The following is a 24,909-nucleotide window of genomic DNA, read 5'->3' on the forward strand; positions in this document are numbered from 1 at the left end:
AGTCTAGGGTCGCGCGAAAAAAATAGGGTCGGTCGGGTTACCGTAAACAGACTATTTTTTTGTTTGGGCCTTATCAGTGTCGATAGTTTATCACATTTTGACAGAGCACCTATAAAACTTATCTCTAGCTAAAGGACACCTGAGTGCAGTGCTCCCTCTCTGTGTAAGGTGTGTTGGGAGAAAGACACTTACCCCACGGGACTTTGTCCTGAAAAGTTTAAAGACCTGTCTTAGTGCTTGGCTAACAGTTAGGGGTTATTGTTGTACCTTCGCCTGTGTGGTATAACTTATCAGTTTGCAGATAATATTAGCGGGGACTAGATTATTCTGGGTCTTATAAATGTTAGCACCTGTGGTGTCAACTTGTTTCACGATCTTTTCACACTGAGCAGCGCTACTGTAAAGGCTGTCGAAGGGAAATGAACTAATATCAAAAAGCTCAATCTGTAATTACAGTCGAGACCGGATGTAAGAAAGTCGTCGGGACCGACTTTTTGTCTTTCATACATCCGGCCTTTACTAAATCCGGTTAACCGGATGTATGAAAATATTGTGGATTGACTTTCATACATCCGGCCACGCGTCTATTACTTGATAAAAGTAGGGGTTTTTTCATATCATTTTTGTATTTATTTGTTTTTTTATGTTTAAATGTTTTGATACATATCCTTGTTAGAAGAAAAGGGTTGTGAATAACAAGTGGAAAAGTACATGTACTTACATACACTGACACAGTCAGGACAACCGATAGAAAGAGCAACTGTTTGTGTAAGGAACTGTTCTGCTTTGCATAAGGCCGTGCACTCCCCCCCCCTGTCCCTCTGTGTGTGTGTGTGTGCGCTCGCGCGCACATGTGTGTGTGTGTGTGTGTGGCTCAACTGTATTGTGTGTGTTCCCTCCACAACCCTTTTGCGCTTTTGACAATGTTTTTGGTCGTTGGCGTAGCAAATAACATTTTCTGAGTTCTCTCTCTCTCTCCCCCTTTCTCTCTCTCTCTCTCTCTCTCTCTCTCTCTCTCTCTCTCTCTCTCTCTCTCTCTCTCTCTCTCTCTCTCTCTTTCTCTCTCTCTCTCTCTATCTCTCTCTCTCTCTCTCCAAAACGCACACATTTATAACACACACACACACGCGCGCACTGAATACAAAAAAAGTGAGTTAAACTTAAAACCAGTTTAATGGATTAAAACAACAACAACAACATAAAAAAAACTGAGTCACACCCACGACCAATGCCTCTGGTTCTAATTGTACAAAAAAATGCCTTCCTGGGCTATTAAAGCTCTTCAGTCATGACAAATTTATAACAGGCTAAAATGACTGAATAGACAAACAAAACAGATTATTAATGGACTTAAACTTAAAATCAGTTTAATGGATAAAATCAACAACAACAACAACAAGAACATAAACACAACAAGAACATAAAAACAACAATATAAAATACAAAAAAATAAAATACAACATAAAATACAACAACATAAAAAAACATAAAAAGATAACAACTGATTCACATTCATGACCAATGTCTCTGGTTATAAATGTAAAAAAAATGCCTTCTGGGCTTTTATGGGTCTTCGTGACGAATTTGTAACAGGTTAAAAAAAATGATTTAATGGAGAAACAAATTAAACAGAACAACTCGTTGACAGCTCCCGGTAGCTCAGTTGATAGAGCACTGGACTTGTGATCGGAAGGTCGCAGGTTCGAATTCGGGCCGGGACGGACACGGGTCAACTTTATGTGCAGACCCAGAGACGGAAGCCATGTCCCACCCCCGTGTCATCATAATGGCACGTAAAAGACCTTGGTCATTCTGCCATAAGTGCAGGTGGCTGAATACACCTAAACACGCAGACACCTGGGTAGCGTGACTCCGTTGCTGCTAGCTTTCCACTGGGAGGAAGCGACCCGAATTTCTCAGCGATGGGACAATAAAGTAATAGAATCTGGATAAAAATCAGTTGGTGGGGAAGTTTTCAGGGCATCCTCATTTAGACTACCTTTGTGGACACCACCCGCTCAAAATGGCCACAGAGATTTCGGAGGTAAATGTTCTCCTCTGACCTGTCAACACTCTACGTTTGCCTGTAGCTTTCGCTTTGCGGTCCGCCATTTTGCAAGTTCGAGTCGCTATGGAAGGGAAATTACTCTTACCACACTATGGTGACTTGGGTCTACTTTCGTTTTCTTACAACCGGTCTTGCAAGAACGCATTTGTGCTGCTCGGGACCAGAGATTTGCTTTCGTACAACCGGACTTTTATACATCCGATTTTCATACAACCGGAAAATTCTAAGTAATAACAAAGAGTAGCTTCTGCCGGGACCCTGCCTACCCCTTTCATACATCCAGACTTTCATACATCCCATGTTTTATACATCCGGTCTATACTGTAATGTACAGTCCCCGGCAAAGGAAACGCAACTCGGGTCTTGACAGTTTTGTGTGTGTTTGTTTTTGTTTGGTTATAGTTGTTGTTGAGAGAGAAAGAGAGAGAGAGAGTGTGTGTGTGTGTGTGTGTGTGTGTGTGTGTGTGTGTGTGTGTGTGTGTGTGTGTGTGGGTTTGCTTGTCTACATGTACATTCGTTCTTGAACAGCACTTTGCTCTTGGGCGAGTTATTTTAATAATCAAACTTTTTTTTCCAGGGGCCTATGACTACTCCCCGGCAGCTAGCTACGCCCCACCCACCCAAGCCACAGGAACCGCAGTCTACCAGACCTACTGATCATGCAGCCGCTCCTCAGTTGCAGCATCCTTCTTTGACCAGGGCCATAGTTACGAAAAACACAGATCTGGCAGGGTATCCCGTTGTATGACGATCATCATACTTGAACCATTTCCAGGAGACTCAGTATTCAACATTTGCAAGATTCAGAATGGGACAGTTTTTATTTCATTTTTCTTGTCTTTAATTTATTTTATTTTATTTCTATTATTTTTGTTTTTTTGTTACTTATTCTATTCAATATTCTTTTGATTATTCTATGGCGAGCACTTCTTTGACAAAAACTACCAAGATTGTGTCAATGTCATCAGTGTTGTCAGTACTTTATCAGTGTTGTTTTTTATCGCTGATAAACTGATGACTGCCAAAATCTACATGGAGACCTGGATTTCCTTGTTTGTGATTAGGACTTGCGGAACTAATACAGATCTGTTGATTTTTTGTAATTGTGACCCTGCATTGCTTCCTGTTTTGAAGCAGTTGTTTGAAACAAGTCATGGTACTTGCACAATTGTTGGTTTTTATGGAACTGGCTTTTGTTGTCACAGAAGCTTGATTTGTTATTTTACATTTGTCTTATGATACTGTTAAATATATGCAAACGTTGATGCATAAATATACTTGTTTCTGCAGGGTTTTATGAATGTAGGTGCCTGGTATTTTGTCCTTCCTGGGAAGCTTTGTTGTTCCCTATGGATTCGTTCATGTGGGCACTTTTACCTGGAACAGGGGTTAATTTCTACTGTGAAATTGTTACCTTGTGAATTCTTGACATTCCAAAACTGTGTTGCCTGAAAATTACTTTGTGCCTCAAAACCACTAACATTCCTTGTACTCTTGCAGATTGTTTTTTTGTTTTCTAATTTTTTTAATGTTCATACCTTTGTTTCTATGGAAAGGTATTTACAGTGGAGTCCAGCTATAACGAACCTGGGTATAACAAAATCCCTCTTTTAACAAACTGCCATTGATTTCCCGGCAGACAGCCTTCTATTTCTTACTTGTTACTTTCCGGCTACATCGAACCTTTTGAACTCATTTGCATAACGAACCCCTCTTTCAAGAAACACGTTTTCATCGCCCCAGAGCCGTTTTGTCTCTAAAAGTCACAAGGCTACAACGAACTGATGTCAATAATTGTCTCCAAAGACAAAAATACACAAACATAAGTGCACATCGCGTGATGAGCGAACTCTGAACAAACTAACAGCGGGAGGTGCACAGATCGAACCAAAACCGAAAGTTGTGGTGACGTCATGACATTTTGCGATGTACGTCAGCGAAGCTCGTGCACATGTGGTCTGTCTTGCTAAAAACAATGGCTGACAAACATGGTTTCGAAATCTGGAACTGTTTTTTGTTTCGTGGCCGAGTGACGCGATATAGAACCACGCGTTCGTTTGAATCAATATCCTCAGGCAGTGAAGTCTCTCAACACTGTGGACAGTCCGGAGTGCAGTTATGTCCCGTGAATGAGCGAGTCAAAGTTTTATCGTGAAAACTGACGCTTTCCATGCACCTCCCGCTGTTAGTTTGCCTCTCTCTATGGATTATATTATGAAGCTGTTGAAAACATGCAGAGATTGTACTCTCCAAGGAAAGATCGATGGGACGATCATTTGAAGGTGATTGGGAAAACTTGTCTTGAGGCCATTTAGGGTTGAAAACTCTACAGCGAATTACTGATATAACGAACTAAAATGTATCTCCCTTGAGATTCGTTGTACCCGGACTCCACTGTATGTCCATTTTGTGCTGCAAAATGTATCTTGGTCAAAATGTTTTCTTCACATATCAAACATTCCACGTACATACATCCATGTTGTCCATGCTCAGCCTTGTTCTCGAAGTTCTGTGTAGCAAAGCTACAGTTTGATGCTGTCATTGTTAAAATGGCGTTTTATTTGTATTTTGCCTGTTGACCACAGTGGAATTGCTAATTATCTTGTTCTTATGTTTTTAAGCCACCTTTTAAACGAGGGGATATTTCACAGTGGTACCTGCCATAAGACGAAGCCGTTGGGAACATTACGAAACAAATGTCCATACATGGCAGGTGTCTTTTTATCAGAGGGACACTTCGGTTAAGTTATTAAAACTGTTGACGAAAGCGTGTCTTTCTTTCACAAATGTCCTTTTGTGGGAGGGGTCTTGCAGTGCTATTGTAATTAACCAGGAAACTTTTGCTTTTGAGAGTTGTGGTTGTGTTGTTTGTTCATTTATGTTTGTCTGTTATGGCCCTATTCCACACAGCCCACGAATCGCCACGAAATGATACATTTTAGGATTCGTAGTTGAATCGTAATCAGTTCGTGAAATTCTTAAACTGATTCGTATATATTCGTAGTCAGTTCTTTCAATTCTTGAGCAATCGGGAATTCATGGCAAAAGTTTTGAGCTGTTCAAAATTTTGGCCACGAATCCCTGAATGAGTTAGGAATACCTACAAATCGATTACGATTCAGTTACAATGCCAAACTACGAATTTGTTACAAATTAACTACGATATTTCGGAATCTGGAGTACATGTGGCCACAATTTTGAATCGTGGTCTGTGTAGAATAGGGCCATTAACTTACTTGCTTGTTTTTGTTTGTTTCTTCCATGCCGAAGAGTTTTCTTTTCTCTGTACAGTTTTGCTCAGCAGTGAATCTTCTCATTGGTCTTTTTTGAAGTTGAACCCTTCATACTGTTTCGTTGGTTAATTTCAACCTTTTTGCTTGCATATTTAAAGCAAAGTTGAGTGAGTTGTTTTCTCTCTGGGGGTCGAGTTTGCCAATAAGAGGGAGTTTGGCATTGAAACTACACAAAACGTGTGACATATTTTTATGTCATCGTCTTTTACTTTGTCTTCATTACTACAGTTTTTGCATCTGTATATTCTCAGCAACTTTCAAAATGCTTTTATTCATTGGATGTGGTCGGGGTTTTTAAAAAAAAATTGTTTTACCTGCAGTCAGTTCGTGCATAGGATTTTGTTTGGGAGTAAGTGTGAAAAAATGTGGGTGTGGGTTGTTTATGTTATTAATGCATCAATGCACCGTTAGTCATTGCTGGAAGTTTGACGAAGCTAATGTTATTAATGCATCAATGCACCGTAAGTCATTGCTGGAAATGCACAATGTACAGTATTTGACCCTATAGTGTCTGTTGGTGTACAGTAACTTAAAAGTTTCATAGTTTTGTGTGTTAACATTGTCATGCAGGATTTAGATAATTATCTTTTAGTAAAGTAGAGTACATAAATATCCAACTGTTGGTTCGTCCTCTTGGCATTGGAGAGACTTCTGACTCATACAGCAGATGCTCAGGTCAGTTCGTTTTGTTTCTTTCGGGCGTCTGTAGGCAATACTTTTCATTCACATCTTTGCGTTTCTGAACAGTTGTCCCATCCCTTCCAGCTGTGACGTTATTTTTGTTATGTTATCTTTTCAAGATGTGTCAATAGGTTAAAACGTAGTTTTGTTTGTGTTTATTGAGGTAGCTCTAGCAGTCCTGTAGTATGTTATTGTGCAGTATTTGTGACTGTCCTGATAGTTTTGTTATCTTGTGCCAAACGTCTCCCTGCTTTTTTTCTGCATCTACTTCCTGATATGCAGTGGGGGGTGGTTTGTCATTTTACCGCGGGTAACGGACTTTATCTCTGAAAGCTGAGAAACCGCAGAGTTTCTGAGAATAGAACCTGGAATCGTTACGTCACACAACCACGTCAAAAATGTATGTTCTCCATGGTAAACACGGTCTGATAGGTAATTCCCAGCATGCTAGGACTCGCTCTTAACAATAGACACAGGAAACTAAGACAGCAGTAATGGCCCTTTCATGCTTATATTTGTTGAGGGCATACTCCTTCTCTTGAAAACAGTTCGGCTCACACACCCCGCGGGTTAGGGGGAAGAATTTACCCGATGCTCCCCATCATGTCGTAAGAGGCGACTAACGGATTCTGTTTCTCTTTTTACCCTTGTTAAGTGTTTATTGCATAGAATAGAGTCAATTTTTGTAAAGATTTTAGTCATGCAGTATGTAAGAAATGTTAAGTCCTTTGTACTGGAAACTTGCATTCTCCCAGTAAGGTAATATATTGTACTACGTTGCAAGCCCCTGGAGCAATTTTTTGATTAGTGCTTTTGTGAACAAGAAACAATTAACAAGTGGCTCTATCCCATCCCCCCCCTTTCCCCGTCGCGATATAACCCTTCGTGGTTGAAAACGACGTTAAACACCAAATAAAGAAAGAAAGAAAAGGGCTGGTCTTATTCCGTGTAAATTCCTGGCCAGATGTGAGATGGTGAGCCTAACTGCCTTCAGCAGGAGACTGCCTTAATCTGCTTGTGGTTGTACTATGTCGTCTAATTGTGTATTTTTATGTGTGTCAAAATATTGCTCGATTCAAGTACCAATGGTTAAACTTGGTAGGAGGAATTCAAATATGAGAAGTGCTCGGATGGAGCAACGAAATATTTGAGTCCAAAAGCAGAGTCTGCAAAGATGATGTTATCAAAATACTTATTGTAACAGGGTTTTTTTCATTGCCGGACTGACGTTGTAAACATTTGTTGTTATTCGCGAACTAGACTTCTAAAGTGCCATTTTACTCAAAAATAAAAGAGTACGTATAATAGCTGTTGTGACATAATGCAAGATATAATACTAAAATCATATGACAAAATTCCTTGTCGATTAATAAGAGTTTGAATAAGAAAATGAAGAATTTGTTTCTGTGAAATTGTATACCAAAGGGTAGGGTAGATAATTTTGAACAATAAATCAAGTTGCCAAAATTGTTAACGGTAGAAGACATTTCAATTGAAATCACAGTTTGGATGAAACCATAAAACAAAATTTACACTGAAAATTATTTTGCGAATGTTGTGGAAAATATTGATTGCTCTGAAAGAAATCTTTGCCTAATTCGTTAATCGAAATCATAAATGTAGGCTTTGATTAAGTATGAACAGATCTAGAAAAATTACATCCATATATAGATTACATACAATCGCCTAAAATTCTTACACTATGTAGATTCAAATCACAACTGATACATTTATCAAACTGACAGAATCATCCTTCATATCATGACATTTTTGTACAATCAGAACATTGCTAATGTGAAGAGAAAATGAGTTCTGTGGATTTCTTAACCAGGTATACGAACCAATCCTGAAATTCACAAAATGACTCCAAAATTCATGTACAAGACAATCTTGAAATTCACAAATTTACATGAAAATAACGTAAACCAAAAACTTGAATGGCCAGTCTTGATTGCCACGTGATGATTTGTGAAGGTTATGAATATGCACGATCAGATGTGTGAAGGTTATGAATATGCACGATCAGTGATGCACGACACAGAATGTACGTGATTCTGAAGAGTTTCGCACCCCTACTTTGTACGAGTAGGGAAAGACTGGTGCTATATGGTCATGTCGATGGTGGTTGTTTTTTTCAGACGGTTTTCAAGCTGGTTTTTACTTTTACTTTACCCCCGCGCCTAGGCTTTTGCCTAGATTTTATTTCCCCGTTCACATTTTTGTCAAGTACAGCATTTGGTACTTAACAGTCAGTTTTCACATGTTCGCCACACCTTGCAAGTCATGATGCAATGAAGCGTGGATGTTAACGAGAACTGGTGCAGTCAACCACGACACAGAGAACTAGTGTTTTTTACGTTGTGAGAGATGTGTGTGTGTGTGTGTTTTGTTTTTTCTTGTATATTTCTTGTTGTGGTTTTTTCTCCTCTTGAGTCTCAAAAACCTCTGAATCTGAGTCTTTTTTGTACAAGGACTTTGATAACCTTTTCCCGTGTATGATAGTAGCAACTGACTTTTGTTTTTGTTTGTTTTTAAAACATTTTACGACTATGCAACTGTAATACATTGCGTAAGTCTTAGACGTAGCATGGAAAATCAAAAATGTACACAAGAAAATTGCTATTTATGTTTAAAAAGAAATGTTGACCCAATTTGAGTAATTGATTTCCGCAAATGGAAAATCCGGACACCAAATGAACTAGGTTATTTGAATAACAGTAGCAGCAATGAAAAAGCACCCATACCATAATGATACAGTTTATATTCAAAAACTGATCGTACACTTTCAGGTCCATGTACAAGTATTACTGACAGTAATTACACAAATCAATGCACAGGTATTACCAACAGTACTTGAAAAGTTACCTTTCAGCATGCTGTTCACTTTGCCTTGGGTTGCTAGTGTGAAACCCGACTTGCCAAAAAAATGTCAAGCCCATGGAAGTATTATATTTATCAGGATTGGGTCTTTTACGGAACATTGGAAAGTTTACAGGAATGGTTTTATGTGCGTTGTGTGATATTAGATTATCAGTTGGATTGGCGTACGACTGGTTGATGATAATGGCATATTAATTCAGTATCACTTCACTTTTACTGTCTACAATGTTGCTTTTATGAAAACTGTTTTTTGTTTGTTTTTTTAATTGGATACAACTTGTTTTTAGTGAAAAAATCATTAGATTTATAGCTGTTTGATCATCATGAAACATTGTAGTTAACCTAGCATGCGAGCAAGTCTACGAATGAAAAACTGAAATTTTGCAGCAAGAATCACGTACATGTCACTTTGTGTTTGTTGTGTTCATGTGTACTTTCCGAAAGCGCACGTGCGTTTTCCTGTGATGTGTAATTGTGAATCTGTCCAACCAATCAGCAAACCATATCACCAGCTGGTAAGACACATTTTTGTGATTGTATTTCGTTGAAAACTGGACTCTTTGTCTGTGCCAGGGTGCAGGTAGACTTTGAAGTACCGTTAAGTTCTTTCTAATCTGTCTTTCTTTCTTTCTTACCCCTGATGAATTTTTGTTCAGTTTTTGTTTCTGTCGACCGTAATAAAAAATGTGCCTTATCACAACTGAATCCTGGCAAATTTGTTTTGTTTTGTTCTTTGTTTTTTTGTTTCTTGGTCAGGTGACAAGGATTTGTCTGTAATAATTACTATGTTTTGTTTAACGATGTTGCAACTTCCTCTCTCTTTAATGACTGCTTTAATGCTTTTTTGTGTGTGCTGCTGCTTTACCATTATTACCATTTCCATACCCAAGTTATTGTTGGTATTTGATTACTTTTTCGGGTTGGTGTTGGTGAATTCACAGGTTAATCAGATTATTTTGGATGCCTCCTTAAATTGCATACATTGTATTTATCATTCACTTTTTTTATAATGCTTGTTCAGTGCTTAAAGAAAAATGGTTTCCTTGCATATGTTTGATGTTTGGTGTGACTTCATTGGTTTGTAGAAATGTTTTGTAATTCATTAGCATAGTGTAAACTATAGTGGTGCTTCAGCTGCTAAAAAAGGCTAGTCAACATTTGTAAATCACATTGTTTGAAGAATGTGTCAGTAGTAACCCATCCACTTATTTGGGCCTAAATACTTATATTAAAGCAAGAGTGTTGTTTTTTTGTCAGAGTCCATGGCCGTCAGCATTCATTGGAAATCGTGAAGTCTGGAACTAGAATTTATATGGTTGAAATGAACATGTTTCTGTAAACCTTGAAAAACAGAGTATTAATTGGAATATGTAGGCAGTTAATGGGCTGGGTTGAGATTATGTGTTTAATAACTTTACGTGAAATTCAGGTCTCAGGGTTTAATAATTTCCTGGACTTTAGCAAAAGCTGAGACACTCACAAATCTAATATTTTTGAATGAAGAAAGTATAGGAGGCATATTCTACAGAATCGGCTAAAGCATATCAAGTCATTAGCTGTTTAAAAAATAAATTTGTTGCACCCATAAATCATTGCAAAATAACTTAGTAAGTACACCACAAAATGATCAGTTCTCTTTAATCGTGATGCATAGATCTATAAATAACCATGACACAAGTGGATATTCTACCGAGCCTGTACGAGCCAAATGGAATACAGAACTTATGTGTAAAAAAATTCCTACTCTGCACTGGAAGCAGCCATGATGTTAATTTTTGGTATGTGTCAAAGTGGAGATAATCTTATCCCATGTAAAATCTTGGAAGGATCTGAAGTGGAGTACACAATCACTTACAGAAGAAGGAATTTGCGTGTTTCTTTAATCAATGACAGATCTCTGTTTCTCTTTGTAACAAAAACATCGAGTTTGTGAATCAGGCCGGTAATTTTGAATGTTGAAATCAGACTGTCCATCTTTGATGGTGCAAAAATTGGGAGACATGTTGCCAGCTGGTTGTGTTAAAATGAAGAGTTTTTTCATGTGCTTACCGAGTGTTGTGAAAGTGTTCATTCCGTGCTCCAACTCAGTGATCCGCACGAGAAGAAAAGGCCTCAATGTGTTCTGTGATATTTACATGTACCACTTACTTTGTTTACACTTTCTATTTTCTGGGTTTTGGTTTTTTTTACTTGCAAATTCAACATCTGTAATTAAAAGCTGTAATTTTGAATTAAGATTTCAGACAATTCCATTAACAAGGCAACAAAAATGAGGAAATTATATCGTGTCGTAAAGAGAAGTTTTGTTTCCTTACAAAGTCACTTTGTGGAAGACAAGGTACGTGTAGAAAGTAAATTACCATTCTGTTAAAAGATCACGCTGCAAATATCGTTGCTGTTTTTATTTAAAGTCTCTAAAACAACACACAGACATTGTCAATTGGTAGTTATTTGTTAATATAGATGTTTGGTTTAAGTTTGAAGGAAGACATTTATGCAGGAACTTTATGTAAGTGCTTTGTTAAGTACGTTTGTTTGTATTTTGTCAGGAATTGCAAAGTTAAAGATGTCAACATTAAAGATGCTGTTACGTACGTTAGAACTAGTGTTGCTGGCTGTGGAATAATAGAAAAGGTGGTGTTTTTGTTAGGACTAGACTGTGGAGTGCAGGTTTAATTCCACAATGCTGTGCTCAGCATACATAAAGGAAGGAGAAAATGTAAAGGACTTTAGCCTGCTAGCAAGGTGCACACAAAAAAGTTCAAGTTAAGCGAATTCGTTTTTCCCTATTTGAAGCGTTGACGCCAAGACGATGTGTTGGAAATGTCTTTCTGAGTTTTAAGTTCAGAGGTGTTATTGAAATGTCTTTCTGGGTTTTAAGTTCAGAGGTGTTATGGTATTTAAAGTTCTGGTTGCATTTTGTAGTGAATACTGTTGCTAGATTACAGAATATTGTTTTTAGAAAGTCATGAAAATTGACATCTCTTCAGGCCTGTTACAGTATTTGACAAAAAATCTGTGCAAGCAGTGCCATTTTGGTTCTGTCCAAAGAGAACACAATTCAGGTTTCGAAAGTATGCTAATACGGCTTACAATTTGTTACGGCTTGCTGTAGCGATTCATCATAATTATCATAGTATCCATGTTGATACGTTGCTATGTGTGTTTACAACAGCATAGAAATTCCAGATGCTTCTTCGTCCTTTGATGACAATCAGAAATGCTTATCAGTTACAATTATAACGGCAATAAAACAATATTCAAATCAGTTTGTGTGTGTGTGTGTTTGTTCATGTATATAGTATGTATGTGTGTAAGTATTGAGTTATTATTTGATTTGTTTTAACCTTCGCCTTCAATCATAAGGTTTAACACAGTTTGATATCTTGATGTTAACTAAACAACAATAACAACTGTGCAGTACGTACTGTTTCCAAGATAAAATTCTAACCTAGATGATATGTGTTGTATCGTGTCAAAATGTCAACCTTGCAAATGTTCTCTCTCGATCTCTTGCTCTCTCTCTCTCTCTCTCTCTCTCTCTCTCTCTCTCTTTCATACACATACACACGCATGCACATGTGCACAGAATGTAACGTTTTAATTTATTTAATCTTATTTTTAAATGTGGAGAAGTTCCCTCATCAGTCGAAGGGCTAGATGTAAAAAAAATTCCATTTACCGATTATTCTGACCCCCATAAAATAAGATTTGTCATTGTCTCCTCTCCCTCCCTCCACCCCCCCCCCCCCCTCTCTTTCTCTCGCTCTCTCTCTCTCTCTCTCTCTCTCTCTCTCTCTCTCTCTCTCTCTCTCTCTGTAGAAAATTACACGCACACACACGTTTTAAGTGTTCTTCTTAAAATACACTCCAAAAAATAGTCATCTCTCCCCTCCCCCCTCTCTTTCTTCCATCCCCTCTCTCTCGATCTCTCGGTCTTTCTCTCTCTCTCTGGTCTTTCTCTCTCTCTCCGGTAGCTATAGATAAGAACCTAAGAAGATAAAAGCATTCCCAGCAAGTTTATACCCGTGCTGATTGTACGAAGTAAAGAGTGTAGTGTATTGTACTGTGTACTGATAGAAGTGGGAAAACACGTTTAACCTTTATCTTTAAAGACCTTAGATACAGAACGACGCGAAAGATTGTGCACTCTTATCTCAAAAAGTATTGTTGCTCGCTTCTTAACAATCGCACAGCATTGTCAAGCGTTTTGTGGCTTAATCTTATCTAGGAGCGTGTTGAAACTGACAGGGGTAAAAAAAATAAGTTTGTCAAGAACGTGAATATGTTTGTAAATACTTTTGAAACTTTTAGTCACTTAATTCTGTGGGAGAGGATGCCCGGATGGGTGGAGGGGGTGGTGGCGGTATGCAAACAATCAAGTTGCATGTGTACACAATTTTCGATATCAAAACTTGGATAGAAATGGAAAAGACTACCAGATCAGACTTCATCAGGGTTTGGGTGAAGATTGTAAAGCGGTTGTTTGTACAAATGTTTTAAGTGCAATAAACTGAGCAACACTCCATTATGAGTCGGTCAGCCGGCCTGGTAAACACGTGATTTAACCCTCCGATAGAAACTCAGTCTGTCTCTGTCTCTGTTTGCACTCTATATCCTACCTCCATACCCCTTCCCTTCATTTCGCGTCTCCCATCAATGTTTTGTCAAATCTTATTGCTGAGATAAAGAGTTCATGCATCACATGCACACAGCTGAAGTCACTTCCGTGGAGTTGCGTCCCCTGATGCACACAACTTTGGTCCAAAACCGGTTGTCCCCCTTGATGCGCAGAATAAAGTGAGCGTTCAAAACTGATGAATTGTATCAAGTCAATGCTGTCTTGTGTAGAAATACTGAAATAATCTACTTTATGAACATTCATTTATGGCACACCCTATACGGTGTGAATTATTAAACTGATTGTAGGTAGGTCATGCGACCCCCCCCCCCCCCCCTCTCTCTCTGTCTGTCCCTCTCTCTCTCTCTCTGTCCTTCTCTCTCTCTCCCCCCCCCCCCCCCCCCCTCTCTGGGCGAGGGCTGGTTGAAATAAAGCTCTTTGTATTGCTTACGCCACAACCATCGAAAAATAACATTTGATTTCATCTTATTTGATTTGATTTTCTCTCTCTCTCTCTCTCTCTCTCTCTCTCTCTCTCTCTCTCTCTCTCTCTCTCTCTCTCTCTCTCTCTCTCTTTATATGCAATGCGTTTTGCAACTGTGCTGCAATTTCCACACTATAGTGTTTTCCCATTTTCGAGTGTGTATAGGAAACTATAACCTTGTTCCTTCTTACTATCTATATTATTTGCGTCTGTATTAAATGTTTGTATTGAGGCCGACAGTAGTTACAGGTTGTAAGATTAGACCTTGCCTAAAACCTCTATCCTTTGATAATAAAGTTCAGTTTCAGTTTGTCAGTTTCAGTTTCTATAAAGCGTAACATATGCACACTTACGATTAATCAGTCAGTGAATTCGAATGACTCGATGATTTGGACAATTTGAATTTTTGTTATTTTTTTTGCGGAGTCGCTTAGTCAAGCAAGCTTTGACAAGTGGCTTCAGATAAGACATAAGACATACGATTGTATTACAACGACGTGCAGTACACAGGAATGTTGCTTGGCTTGAGTACATTCAATACATAATACATTCCAACACAACAACCAAACAGGGTGCTCACCGAACTGCGTACACACACTCACATACACCCACATGCACGCACGCACTGACACACACACACACACACACACACACACACACATACACACACACACACACGCACACACACACATAAGCCTACACACACACATACACACACCCACCATACTTAGAATAAAATCAGAAAATGGAATCGAGTCAGTAAAACATTTTCAGGAAATGAGGATGCAAAATTTGAACCAAGGACACGCAGTCAGGCTACCTATTGAAATCAAATCTGTAATCCGGTAAATCTACCATAGCACTTTGCTTGAAAAATTGAGAAAAACAAATTAGCAGTTGAAACGCAATAAATCACCCATGATGATGATTAAAGACTAGAATCGTGATACCTACAACGTTTCTCTTTACCCTATTTAGGCATGTACCTCAATTCCCTGGCGACCACCTCTCGAAAACGACTCCCCCCCCCCCCCCCCCCCCACCAAAAAAAAATAAATAAATAAAAAATTCAACGAATTTATTGTTCTATATAATTCATCCCTCCACTTCGACCACCTGTCCATAACCACAGGAGCTTGTATCAAAGCGCCTGTCGATCTACTCCTTTATCCTATCTGTACTATTACTACTTGTATTCACTACATGTATTAAGAACAATAGTTATCACTTTCGCAATATATGTTTTATATAATCACTCAAACAGAAATAAAAGCAAAGATGTATTTTTACCAGATCCATTTTATTCGACATAATAACACCATAGGAATACCATTACACCATAGAAATTCAATAACACCATAGGAATTCGACAAACAACAGCACAGAGATTGCGCTCGTCAAGAGAAAGGGAAAAAAAATACATTGACAGACGCAACAAAGCAATAAATACGTGTGTCATGTACAGGATAATCATGTGTCATATTCTTATCTTAAAAAGCCCTCACCGTGCTTCCTGTGTCGTGGACGACCTAAGGCCTTATGTGCACGACACGAAAGTGGGTGCCACCTAAACGGGAGAGAACAAACCGCGGCGTCTGATTGGTTGAAATGACAACAAATCTCAGTTTCAACCAATCCAACACTGCGGGTGGCTCCCGTTTGGGTGGTAACTGGTAATCTTGAACTTTAGCGTGTTAAATTCATAGCTCATAATTCAGAGGCATTTAAGTCTCCAAATTTGTAGAACCTGTACTTCTAATCATAACAAGTCATTTTTAGATCCCTTTGAAGTTACGGAATGAACTCCGATGAACTGTACGAATGCATTTCGTTTACATGGGTCAAAGAACGGACAAGGGAGACACCTCTTTCGTGTAAATGATGTCCCATGGTTGACAACGTAAGCCATTTTTGGTGCATTTTTGTCGATTGAACAACCAAATTAATTAATTATGCTTAAGTTTGGAGCTCAATCCCTCAATTAATTTCACGACAAATGTTCTTTGGCTTGCTTACATGGACTTGCATCAAAAATAAGTAAAGAATGTCTTTGGATTCTGAGCTATGAATTTAACACGCTAAAGTTCAAGATTACCTGGTAACTTCCTCGTACACCTTAGCCTAGGCCTCACAAAAGTGTCTGTATCTCTCAAAAAGCTAGGGTCGCGGGTTCGAATCCAGGCCGGGACACAGGTCAACCTTATGTGCAGACCCAGAGACGGTATCCATCTCCCACCCCCGTGTCACCACAGTGGCACGTAAAAGACCTCGGTCATTCTGCCATAAGTGCAGATGGCTGATACCACCTAAACACGCATACACTTGTGTATCTCATCTAAAGTCGGGTTAAAACCCGGGAACATGCCCCTAATGGCTTTGCCGTGAGGGCGTAAAACTTGAACTTCTCCCCGGGAGTTTTTGAATGAGACAGGTTATTTTCCCCAAATGCCATAGAACCCTTCCAATCGACCACTTTTTGTAGGATTATCTTTGTAAACAAACAAATAAACGATGACGTAAATTGAACTACACAGCCCGGATGATGTAGGTCGTGGACGACCCATATGGAATTTAATGACAAACGTCACCGACTGAACAAACAAGACTTCAGTTCTTGACCCTGTGTTCCAAAGTGATATATCTAACGTCATAAGCGAAACAAGTTGGAGAAGCCGTCACGTAAAACATTGTGTCACTTTCTCCCAGGAACGAGTTTTGACAAATGAGTCTGTCTCGGCGACTTCGTCTTACCAGCAGAAGAAAATGAATCGTAAGGTCGCCGCCAGGCTGTGTATCGGTGTCGGATGTCATTTAGAAGAAAATTTACGCCGTGTGTTCCTGTTCCGCCGGCGGGGGTCGTACACGACCCATTGTCGACAAAGAGGCGGTAAAAAGTTTATACTTATTCGGATGGCGTGGCCGGGTCGTGGTGACACACACGTTTTACATTGATACCGTCTTACAGTATGGGAAGGACTCCTCAGTAATATGGACCGGCTCCTAATAATTCTGGACCACCTCCTGTTTTGACAAACTAACGGCGCTAGAGCGCTAAAAACAATTTCATTCGCTGTATTCACCCTCTCTAGATAATTAAATTTTGCACATTTCAAAACAGTTGCAGAAACACAAACCTCAAAACCGTTAAAGTTGAAGTAAAGGGGGCATTTTACAGTGATTCGTGAAGGGCTCTTTACTCTGGTCCATATTGAGCGCCCAGGCTCCGAATATGGACCACTGTTTGTGATTTGTTCCTGTATTTAATTTTTGCTGAATGTCTATCAAAGCTAATTCACTCTGATTAGGCCTAACGATTATAACCCAAGAGAGAAGGACTACCAAACACAAAATGAAACTTCTCCGCAAGAAAACAAGCCTAGTTATCAGCATAAAAGAAAAAGTGGTCCATATTAGGAGCCCTTCCCCTACAATAAGAAAGCATAGGTCGTACACGAACCACACCAACCAATTAACCGGACAGCGTGGTCCAATGACTAATCCGAAGATGGTCAAAGAATGAATCGAGACGGAAATAAAACATCTGGGAGACAAATACAGAAAATCCCTCGAATCCGCAATAAAGCCCGACACTTTGCTATAGGAATATAAATTATTCCGCTTTTTTTTGGTTTTTGTTGTTGTTGATTTGTATTGTTTTCGTTTTGTAAAGCTCATTTTTCTTTTTTTTTAATTCGTTCGTTGAAACTAATTTTATGAACTCTTTTTTGCACATGTTTGAAATTGAGAGGAAAATGCCCTGGAAGAATTATAAACAAGTCGCGTAAGGCGAAAATACAACATTTAGTCAAGTAGCTGTCGAACTCACAGAATGAAACTGAACGCAATGCAACGCAGCAAGACCGTATACTCGTAGCATCGTCAGTCCACCGCTCACGGCATAGGCAGTGAAATTGACAAGAAGAGCGGGGTAGTAGTTGCGCTGGGAAGGATAGCACGCTTTTCTGTACCTCTCTTCGTTTTAACTTTCTGAGCGTGTTTTTAATCCAAACATATCATATCTATATGTTTTTGGAATCAGGAACCGACAAGGAATAAGATGAAAGTGTTTTTAAATTGATTTGGAAAATTTAATTTTGATAATAATTTTTATATATTTAATTTTCAGAGCTTGTTTTTAATCCAAATATAACATATTTATATGTTTTTGGAATCAGCAAATGATGGAGAATAAGATAAACGTAAATTTGGATCGTTTTATAAAAAGCATATTTTTTTTTACAATTTTTCAGATTTTTAATGACCAAAGTAAATTAATTTTTAAGCCACCACGCTGAAATGCAATACTGAAGTCCGGGCTTCGTCGAACATTACCCGACAAAATTTTCAACCAATTTGGTTGAAAAATGAGGGCGTGACAGTGCCGCCTCAACTTTCACGAAAAGCCGGATATGACGTCATCAAAGACATTTATCAAAAAAATGAAAAAAACGTTCGGGGATTTCATACCCAGGAACTCTCATGTCAAATTTCATAAAGATCGGTCCAGTAGTTTAGTCTGAATCGCTCTACACACACACACAGACAGACACACACACACACACACACACGCACGCACATACACCACGACCCTCGTCTCGATTCCCCCCTCTACGTTAAAACATTTAGTCAAAACTTGACTAAATGTAAAAAGAATGTAAATGTGTAAATTGCACAACAATGTAGAGGTCCCCCATATGCAAAGTGTGTAATAGGAAACGAGAATGTGGAGCCCTAAAAAGGTGAATACGCAAACTCGTGACTGAGTGTGCGTGTGTGTGTGTGTATATGTCGGTGTGTGTGTGTGTGTGTGTGTGTCGGTGTGTGTGTGTGTGTGTGTGTGTGTGTGTGTGTGTGTGTGTCGGTGTGTGTGTGTGTGTGTCGGTGTGTGTGTGTGTGTGTGTCGGTGTGTGTGTGTGTGTCGGTGTGTCGGTGCGTGTGTGCGTGTGTGCGTGTGTGTGTGTCTGTGTGTGAGTGTGTCTGTGAACGATTATGTGTTTCGAAGCTGGAGGGAAGCTACAAAGGGTGAGTCGACCCTCTTCTGGTGAGCTTAGAATCCGACAATAATTATAAAATTAAAAAAATTAAAAAAAATGTAATCTGCATTTCAAGAGATAAGCATGCGCAGTAGAGACGTTACATTATGTATAGGCATATCTTATATAAATATCACAAGGAGACAGAGAGTGTTAATTTAGATTTTAAAAAAATGGATAGGACATTCAGTGGTCAATCAATCAATCAATGAGGCTTATATCGCGCATATTCCGTGGGTACAGTTCTAGGCGCTGTGCAGTGATGCCGTGTGAGATGAAATTTTATACGGCCAGTAGATTGCAGCCATGTCGGCGCATATTTACCTTTCACGGCCTTATTCCAAGTCACACGGGTATGGTAGACAATTATTAATTGTGCCTAAGCAATTTTGCCAGGAAAGACCCTTTTGTCAATCGTGGGATCTTTAACGTGCACACCCAAAGTAGTGTACACAGTGGTGAGTACATTTCCATTGTTATCTTCTTCTTGTTCTTCTTATCTACAGTCTCTTGTTCTAATGGATAGGACGTTATGTACAATCGTGTATATACATCTTATCACAAGAAATCGTACGTTGACTCATTAACACAAGGATCATTGTCCCCAATGACAAGTTGCTGAGATCACTGATCAATACGAAGCTTGTGTGTGTGTGTGTGTGTGTGTGTGTGTGGATCTCTGTCTGTGTATGTGAGGGTGCGTGCGTCAGTCCGTGCGTCAGTGCGTGCGTGCGTGTGTGCGTGCGTGTGTGGATCTCTGTCTGTGTGTGCGTGTGCGTGCGTGCGTCAGTCCGTGCGTGTGTGTGTGTGTGCGTCAGTGCGTGCGTGCGCGTGTGTGTGTGTGTGTGTGTGTGTGTGTGTGCAAGTGCGTGCCCAGTTTGTGTCAATGATGTTTGTGCGCGCATGTTGGTGTGTGCGTGTTTCTCACAGTGTCGGCCTCAGTGTCCTCCCGGCTGTACTATGTGCGGCACGATCGTGTGTGTATGTCTGCCGGTGAAACCGACTAGGTATCATTTCGCTTGTTCTAATTACATCATAAGTCACGTGTCCGACAGATCTTTAACTAACCCAGACTTAATCGACATGAAGCTGTAATACAGTAATGGACATTTATGAGGCGTATAATTATGGACGATACCTTCAAAGACTACGGGAGGTAACCTCAGTTTTGTCGTAGATATTAAAAGAACGTGTTGCTTCCCAGATTATCTTTTCTTGACCGGCTATAATGTGTGCTTTCTTCGCACTTGACAAAAAGGACGACAGAAACTTATTATCACTCCGAAAATGTTTGTTTTATACAAACAATTGTTTGGAATTTATTTTAAGGCTTTGCAGCAGAGGTTGTTGCATATAATGCAGCACCAATATCTGCTCTCTAAACTTGGAAAAAGTTCATACCAAAAATAGCTAGGAATTAATTTTGATGCTTTGCAGTAAAGGATGTTGCACAGAATGCATCACCAATATAATGCTCTCTAAACTTGGAAACAGTTTTTCTTGATATGACATGGAAACTCATAAATTTGATAAGAACGGGCATCGTGTATTTATTATCTGTTTGTTAGTAACAAAGCCAGCTAGAGGGTGACCCAAAAAATGCAACCCATCAAAATGGCTGAAGGTAATAATATTAATAATGATTATAATAAATCACTTTTCTATAGCGCAAGGCCCGAATTCACAGCTCCAAGCGCTTTACAATTCCAATAAACACACTGACAAGATGTGTGTGTGTGTGTGTGTGTGTGTGTGTGTGTGTGTGTGTGTGTGCGTGTGTGTGTGTCGGAATGTGTGTGTGTGTGTGTGTGTGTGTGTGTGTGTGTGTGTGTGTGTGTGTGTGTTTGTTTGTGTGTGTGTTTTTTTTGCGCAGCACGAGAATATTTCGATAAAATAATTTTGTTAAGTGGCACCTATGTCCATCCGCGATTTTGTGTAAAATCCAGAACCTGCTTAGAAAAGACTAAGACTGTTGCGTATTGGCTTTTATCCTACATACGTGAGAGAGACACCCGTGAGATAATAATCGTTCAAATCACACGTGTGTATATCATGTAAATGAGGTCATGTCAAGCAAGTCTGGCAGGGACCTGTTTTTCCACTGTTTATGGTGCCAAAGTCACCGAGACAAACGTCATTATAGAAGAAAAAAATTGCGCTCGCTAATTACCCTCCATGAATCTTTAGAACTAACACATCACACCACACTTTCAGAGTGACGTTTCTTTGCTTTGACGTAATAGATTGCACGAGGCTTTAGAAGAGATCGAGGTTCCAAAACAAAGCGTCTTAAAGTTAGCTGCCTCGACTGCAGGATGATATTTTCAGTAAAATACACGTAAGTACAGTATGTAGGATAAATAGAATACTACATGGCTTGCTGTTTTGTACCAGATTTACGCTCGTTGCTTTTTCAAATAGTGAACAGCTCGCTTTCGCTCGCAGTTCAATATTTAAAAAAAACCAACTCGTGTAAATCTGGTACGACACAGCAAGCCATGTAGTATTCTCTATGTACCATACGGAAGGATATCTTACCCTTTGTTAAAGCCTGTTGAGATCTGCGGTTGTGAGTAAAGATTTATTTTTGATTCCCCGCTCAAGACCTCGTTCTGTTCCAAAGTCAAAAACTCTCCAATCAGAAAACTAGAATCCATGTACTCATCCCAATAGACAAACTCCGGAAATAACTCTGTCGGGCTTGTATGGAGTGTGATAGAGTGAATGCCCTTGCTTTTAGTGAGGCAAACTTTCCGCGCGTGCTCCTTGTCCACGTGGTTCAGACACACCCCTCGCTAATGGGACTCAGTCTCAGGACTCAGGACTCAGGAATGTTTTATTTTAGGCCATAGCCCATAAATAGGGTGAAACACAATTACAAATAGAAAACATGTTCACAGGCAATCTGCTTTAATGGCTGGCCTATAATGTCACGTGGGAAAGTTTGCCTCAATAAAAGCAGGAGTATTCACTCTTTCACACCCCATACAAACATGACAGAGTTATTTTGGATCATCGTCTATTCTCAAAAAAATAATAAAAAATTAGCATCCATGTAAGCGTCCTAACAGACGAATTCCCAAAATAACTCTGTCGGTTTTGGCCATGGGTTGTAACTACCCCTGCTTTCTAATCGGACAAACATTGGAGTGGCCAATCACTAGCGAGGGGTGTGTCGGAAACACGCAGACAGAACGTGTGAAGTTATTTGTCGGAGGATCGAAAAGCAAGGGGATTCCCTCTGTTACAGGGACCTATATCTAACATAGATCTAATATAGGTCCATGCTCTGTTATAACCCATACAAAACCAACGGAGTCATTTCCAAAAATCGTCTACGTGACTATCAGCGCAGCTGTGATCAAGAGGAAGGTGGCGGCCTGTGATCAAGAGGAAGGTGGCGGCCTTTGATGTTGACGGTGACGATGTCTGCTTGTCGTCTGCTCGTTGGGCAGGTCTGGGAAACCTGGAAAATACAGTGTTATGAAGAGTATTTATTTATTAAGGAGATTTCTATAGCGCATAACTAAAAGCATCCAGTGTAACGATAAGCTGATGGTCTATGGGAGACAACTCTTTATATATCTGTGTTAATTACCATGTTTGATTGTTGCCCTTTCGGAGCTCTTGTCGAATAGAGGATAATAAATACACTTCTACTTCTGCCCAACATGGAACCGGTGTGGTCTCAATTGAATATTATTGTTGTATGAATCCATAGCTTGTTCTACGCCCACATCCGCATCCAGACTTTACACACATGCAAAGGAACAAGACATCCAGTAAAATGGAGATCGAGTTAAATGGAATGTTGAAAGCGTCTTGATTTATAAAGGCCCTCTTTAATTGCGCCCGCGGTATTTTTTGAACCGAAAATGCATACACCAATTAACAGTTTCGGCGTTTACATGGAACGCAGATCGAAGGACGGCGGAAGAGGAAGAAGTACAAACATACTCGCAAAAAGCGATCTGCGCACGCGTTCAAATCAAAGGGGGGGGGGGGGGGGGGGGGGGGGGGGGGGGAGAGGAAAATCGCGTGTTTGTGTGCCCGATGTAATCCTTAGAACCTTTACACTCTTTCTTCGAACACTCAAAAGCAACTTCAGGGCTGGAAGAATACAACATTGCACTTTCTGCCGACTAAATCTACGCTTTCTCAAATCAACCGGAACAGGAAGAAGAAGAAAAAACTCTCGAAAAAACGATCTGCAGATGCGCATTTTCTCAAAAACAGGAAACCGGAAGAGGAAGAAGAAGCAAAATATGTGCGCATGTGCGAATCTAAAATGGCCGCGGAACTGTTAATCAGTGTATTGCCAAAGTTACGTGCTGCGAGCTTCATGAAGTCCACGTCCTATAGACCCTATCGGTATTCCAAGCTCTCGTAATCTCTCGCAAACTTCAGAGCATAGCAAAGCATGCGGTACAGTGATCTCGTGCGAGCTGCACAAGCCAAGGTTCGAAGTTCTCGCGATGTTCAAAGCATAACAAAGAGCGTGTCTCGCGAGAGCTGCTCAGGTACCGAAAAGGTCTATTGATATCATGATTCATAGGCTACGTGGATTGGCTTGATTCGAAGGGTGTCTATAGTGCATGTGATATAACGTTAATTCCAAAGAATGTATTCATGTCAACATTGGATTGTGTATAGTGTGTGTGTGTGTGTGTGTGTGTGTGTGTGTGTGTGTGTGTGTGTGTGTGTGCATGTGCGTGCGTGCATGCGTGCGTGTGTGTGTGTGTGTGAGCCAATATCCGCTGCCGCGTGGGCATTTTATTTGATGAATTTGATGAACGATTGCGGCGCCTGTAAGGTACGACATTTATTTGGGGAAAGAAAAGAAGACTCTTTTTTTTTAGAAATAAACAACAAGTACCGTGAACGGAGTGGGGAGACATCTGACGGCCCCTTGCCCCTTCTGTGTCGTGTCCGGCAAGGTCACCCGACGTGTCCTGTTCCTCGTGTTCCCCAGCGTGGCGACTGTCCACCTCATTGATAGGGGTCAGTGTCCGTGCTTCGTCCGGCTGCTCTCCCAGCTGGTCCAGTCTGCCTGAACATTGTTTTATCCAAAAGAGGTATCGAGTTACCGGCCATTCTCAGGTTTCGTTTGCTCTAAGTACTGGGACGAACACAGATGAGGGTCTTTGTCATCGTTCTGTGAAATGGGGCGGGGATGTAGCTCAGTCGGTAGCGCGCTGGATTTGTATCCAGGTGGCCGCTGTCAGCGTGAGTTCGTCCCCACGTTCGGCGAGAGATTTATTTCTCAGAGTCAACTTTGTGTGCAGACTCTCCTCGGTGTCCGAACACCCCCGTGTGTTCACGCAAGCACAAGACCAAGTGCGCACGAAAAAGATCCTGTAATCCATGTCAGAGTTCGGTGGGTTATAGAAACACGAAAATACCCAGCATGCTTCCTCCGAACACGGCGTATGGCTGCCTAAATGGCGGGATAAAAAACGGTCATACACGTAAAATTCCACTCGTGCAAAAAACACGAGTGTACGTGGGAGTTTCAGCCCACGAACGCAGAAGAAGAAGAAGAAGAAGAAGTTCTGTGAAATGTGGAGAGGCTGCTACGTGTAGTTTTAGATTGATTGCATATCAACTACAGCCACCCAGCAAAAACACCATCATAAATCAGGATTTCTTGCCGATTTCCAGGATTGCGATTGCTCTCTTTCAAGCGCTAGATCAACCTGACTGCGCGGCGGATTTAAACGAAATTGTTATGTCCTGTTAGGTAAGACATAAAAACCAACGTTCTGATGTAGAAAATGTAAAATATCGTTCAGTTAAGTCACCGTTTGGACTGTTGAAAGCGAATCATGCCGTCAAAATACGTCATTTTT

The 24,909-nt window shown here is 40.1% G+C and overlaps 2 protein-coding genes across 5 annotated transcripts in view; one reads left to right on the forward strand and one right to left on the reverse strand.

The window, feature by feature from the left end:
- LOC138970687 (APOBEC1 complementation factor-like) overlaps nucleotides 1–12,190 on the forward strand; it is a 34,792-nt gene extending 22,602 nt beyond the window's left edge. For all 4 annotated transcript variants that reach the window (XM_070343161.1, XM_070343164.1, XM_070343163.1 and 1 more), the window contains one exon: nucleotides 2,646–12,190. In XM_070343161.1, coding sequence (XP_070199262.1) covers nucleotides 2,646–2,725 — 80 coding nt within the window. In that variant the 3' untranslated portion in view covers nucleotides 2,726–12,190. The remainder of the gene's footprint in view (nucleotides 1–2,645) is intronic.
- A 3,118-nt stretch (nucleotides 12,191–15,308) lies between these two features.
- LOC138970691 (uncharacterized) overlaps nucleotides 15,309–24,909 on the reverse strand; it is a 40,689-nt gene continuing 31,088 nt past the window's right edge. Inside the window, exons 3-4 of the mRNA XM_070343171.1 lie at nucleotides 23,937–24,110; nucleotides 15,309–22,526 (exon numbers count right to left, since the gene is read on the reverse strand). Coding sequence (XP_070199272.1) covers nucleotides 22,447–22,526; nucleotides 23,937–24,110 — 254 coding nt within the window. The 3' untranslated portion in view covers nucleotides 15,309–22,446. The remainder of the gene's footprint in view (nucleotides 22,527–23,936; nucleotides 24,111–24,909) is intronic.

The sequence above is a fragment of the Littorina saxatilis genome, linkage group LG7, assembly GCF_037325665.1.
Source record: "Littorina saxatilis isolate snail1 linkage group LG7, US_GU_Lsax_2.0, whole genome shotgun sequence".
Lineage (NCBI taxonomy): Eukaryota > Metazoa > Mollusca > Gastropoda > Littorinimorpha > Littorinidae > Littorina > Littorina saxatilis.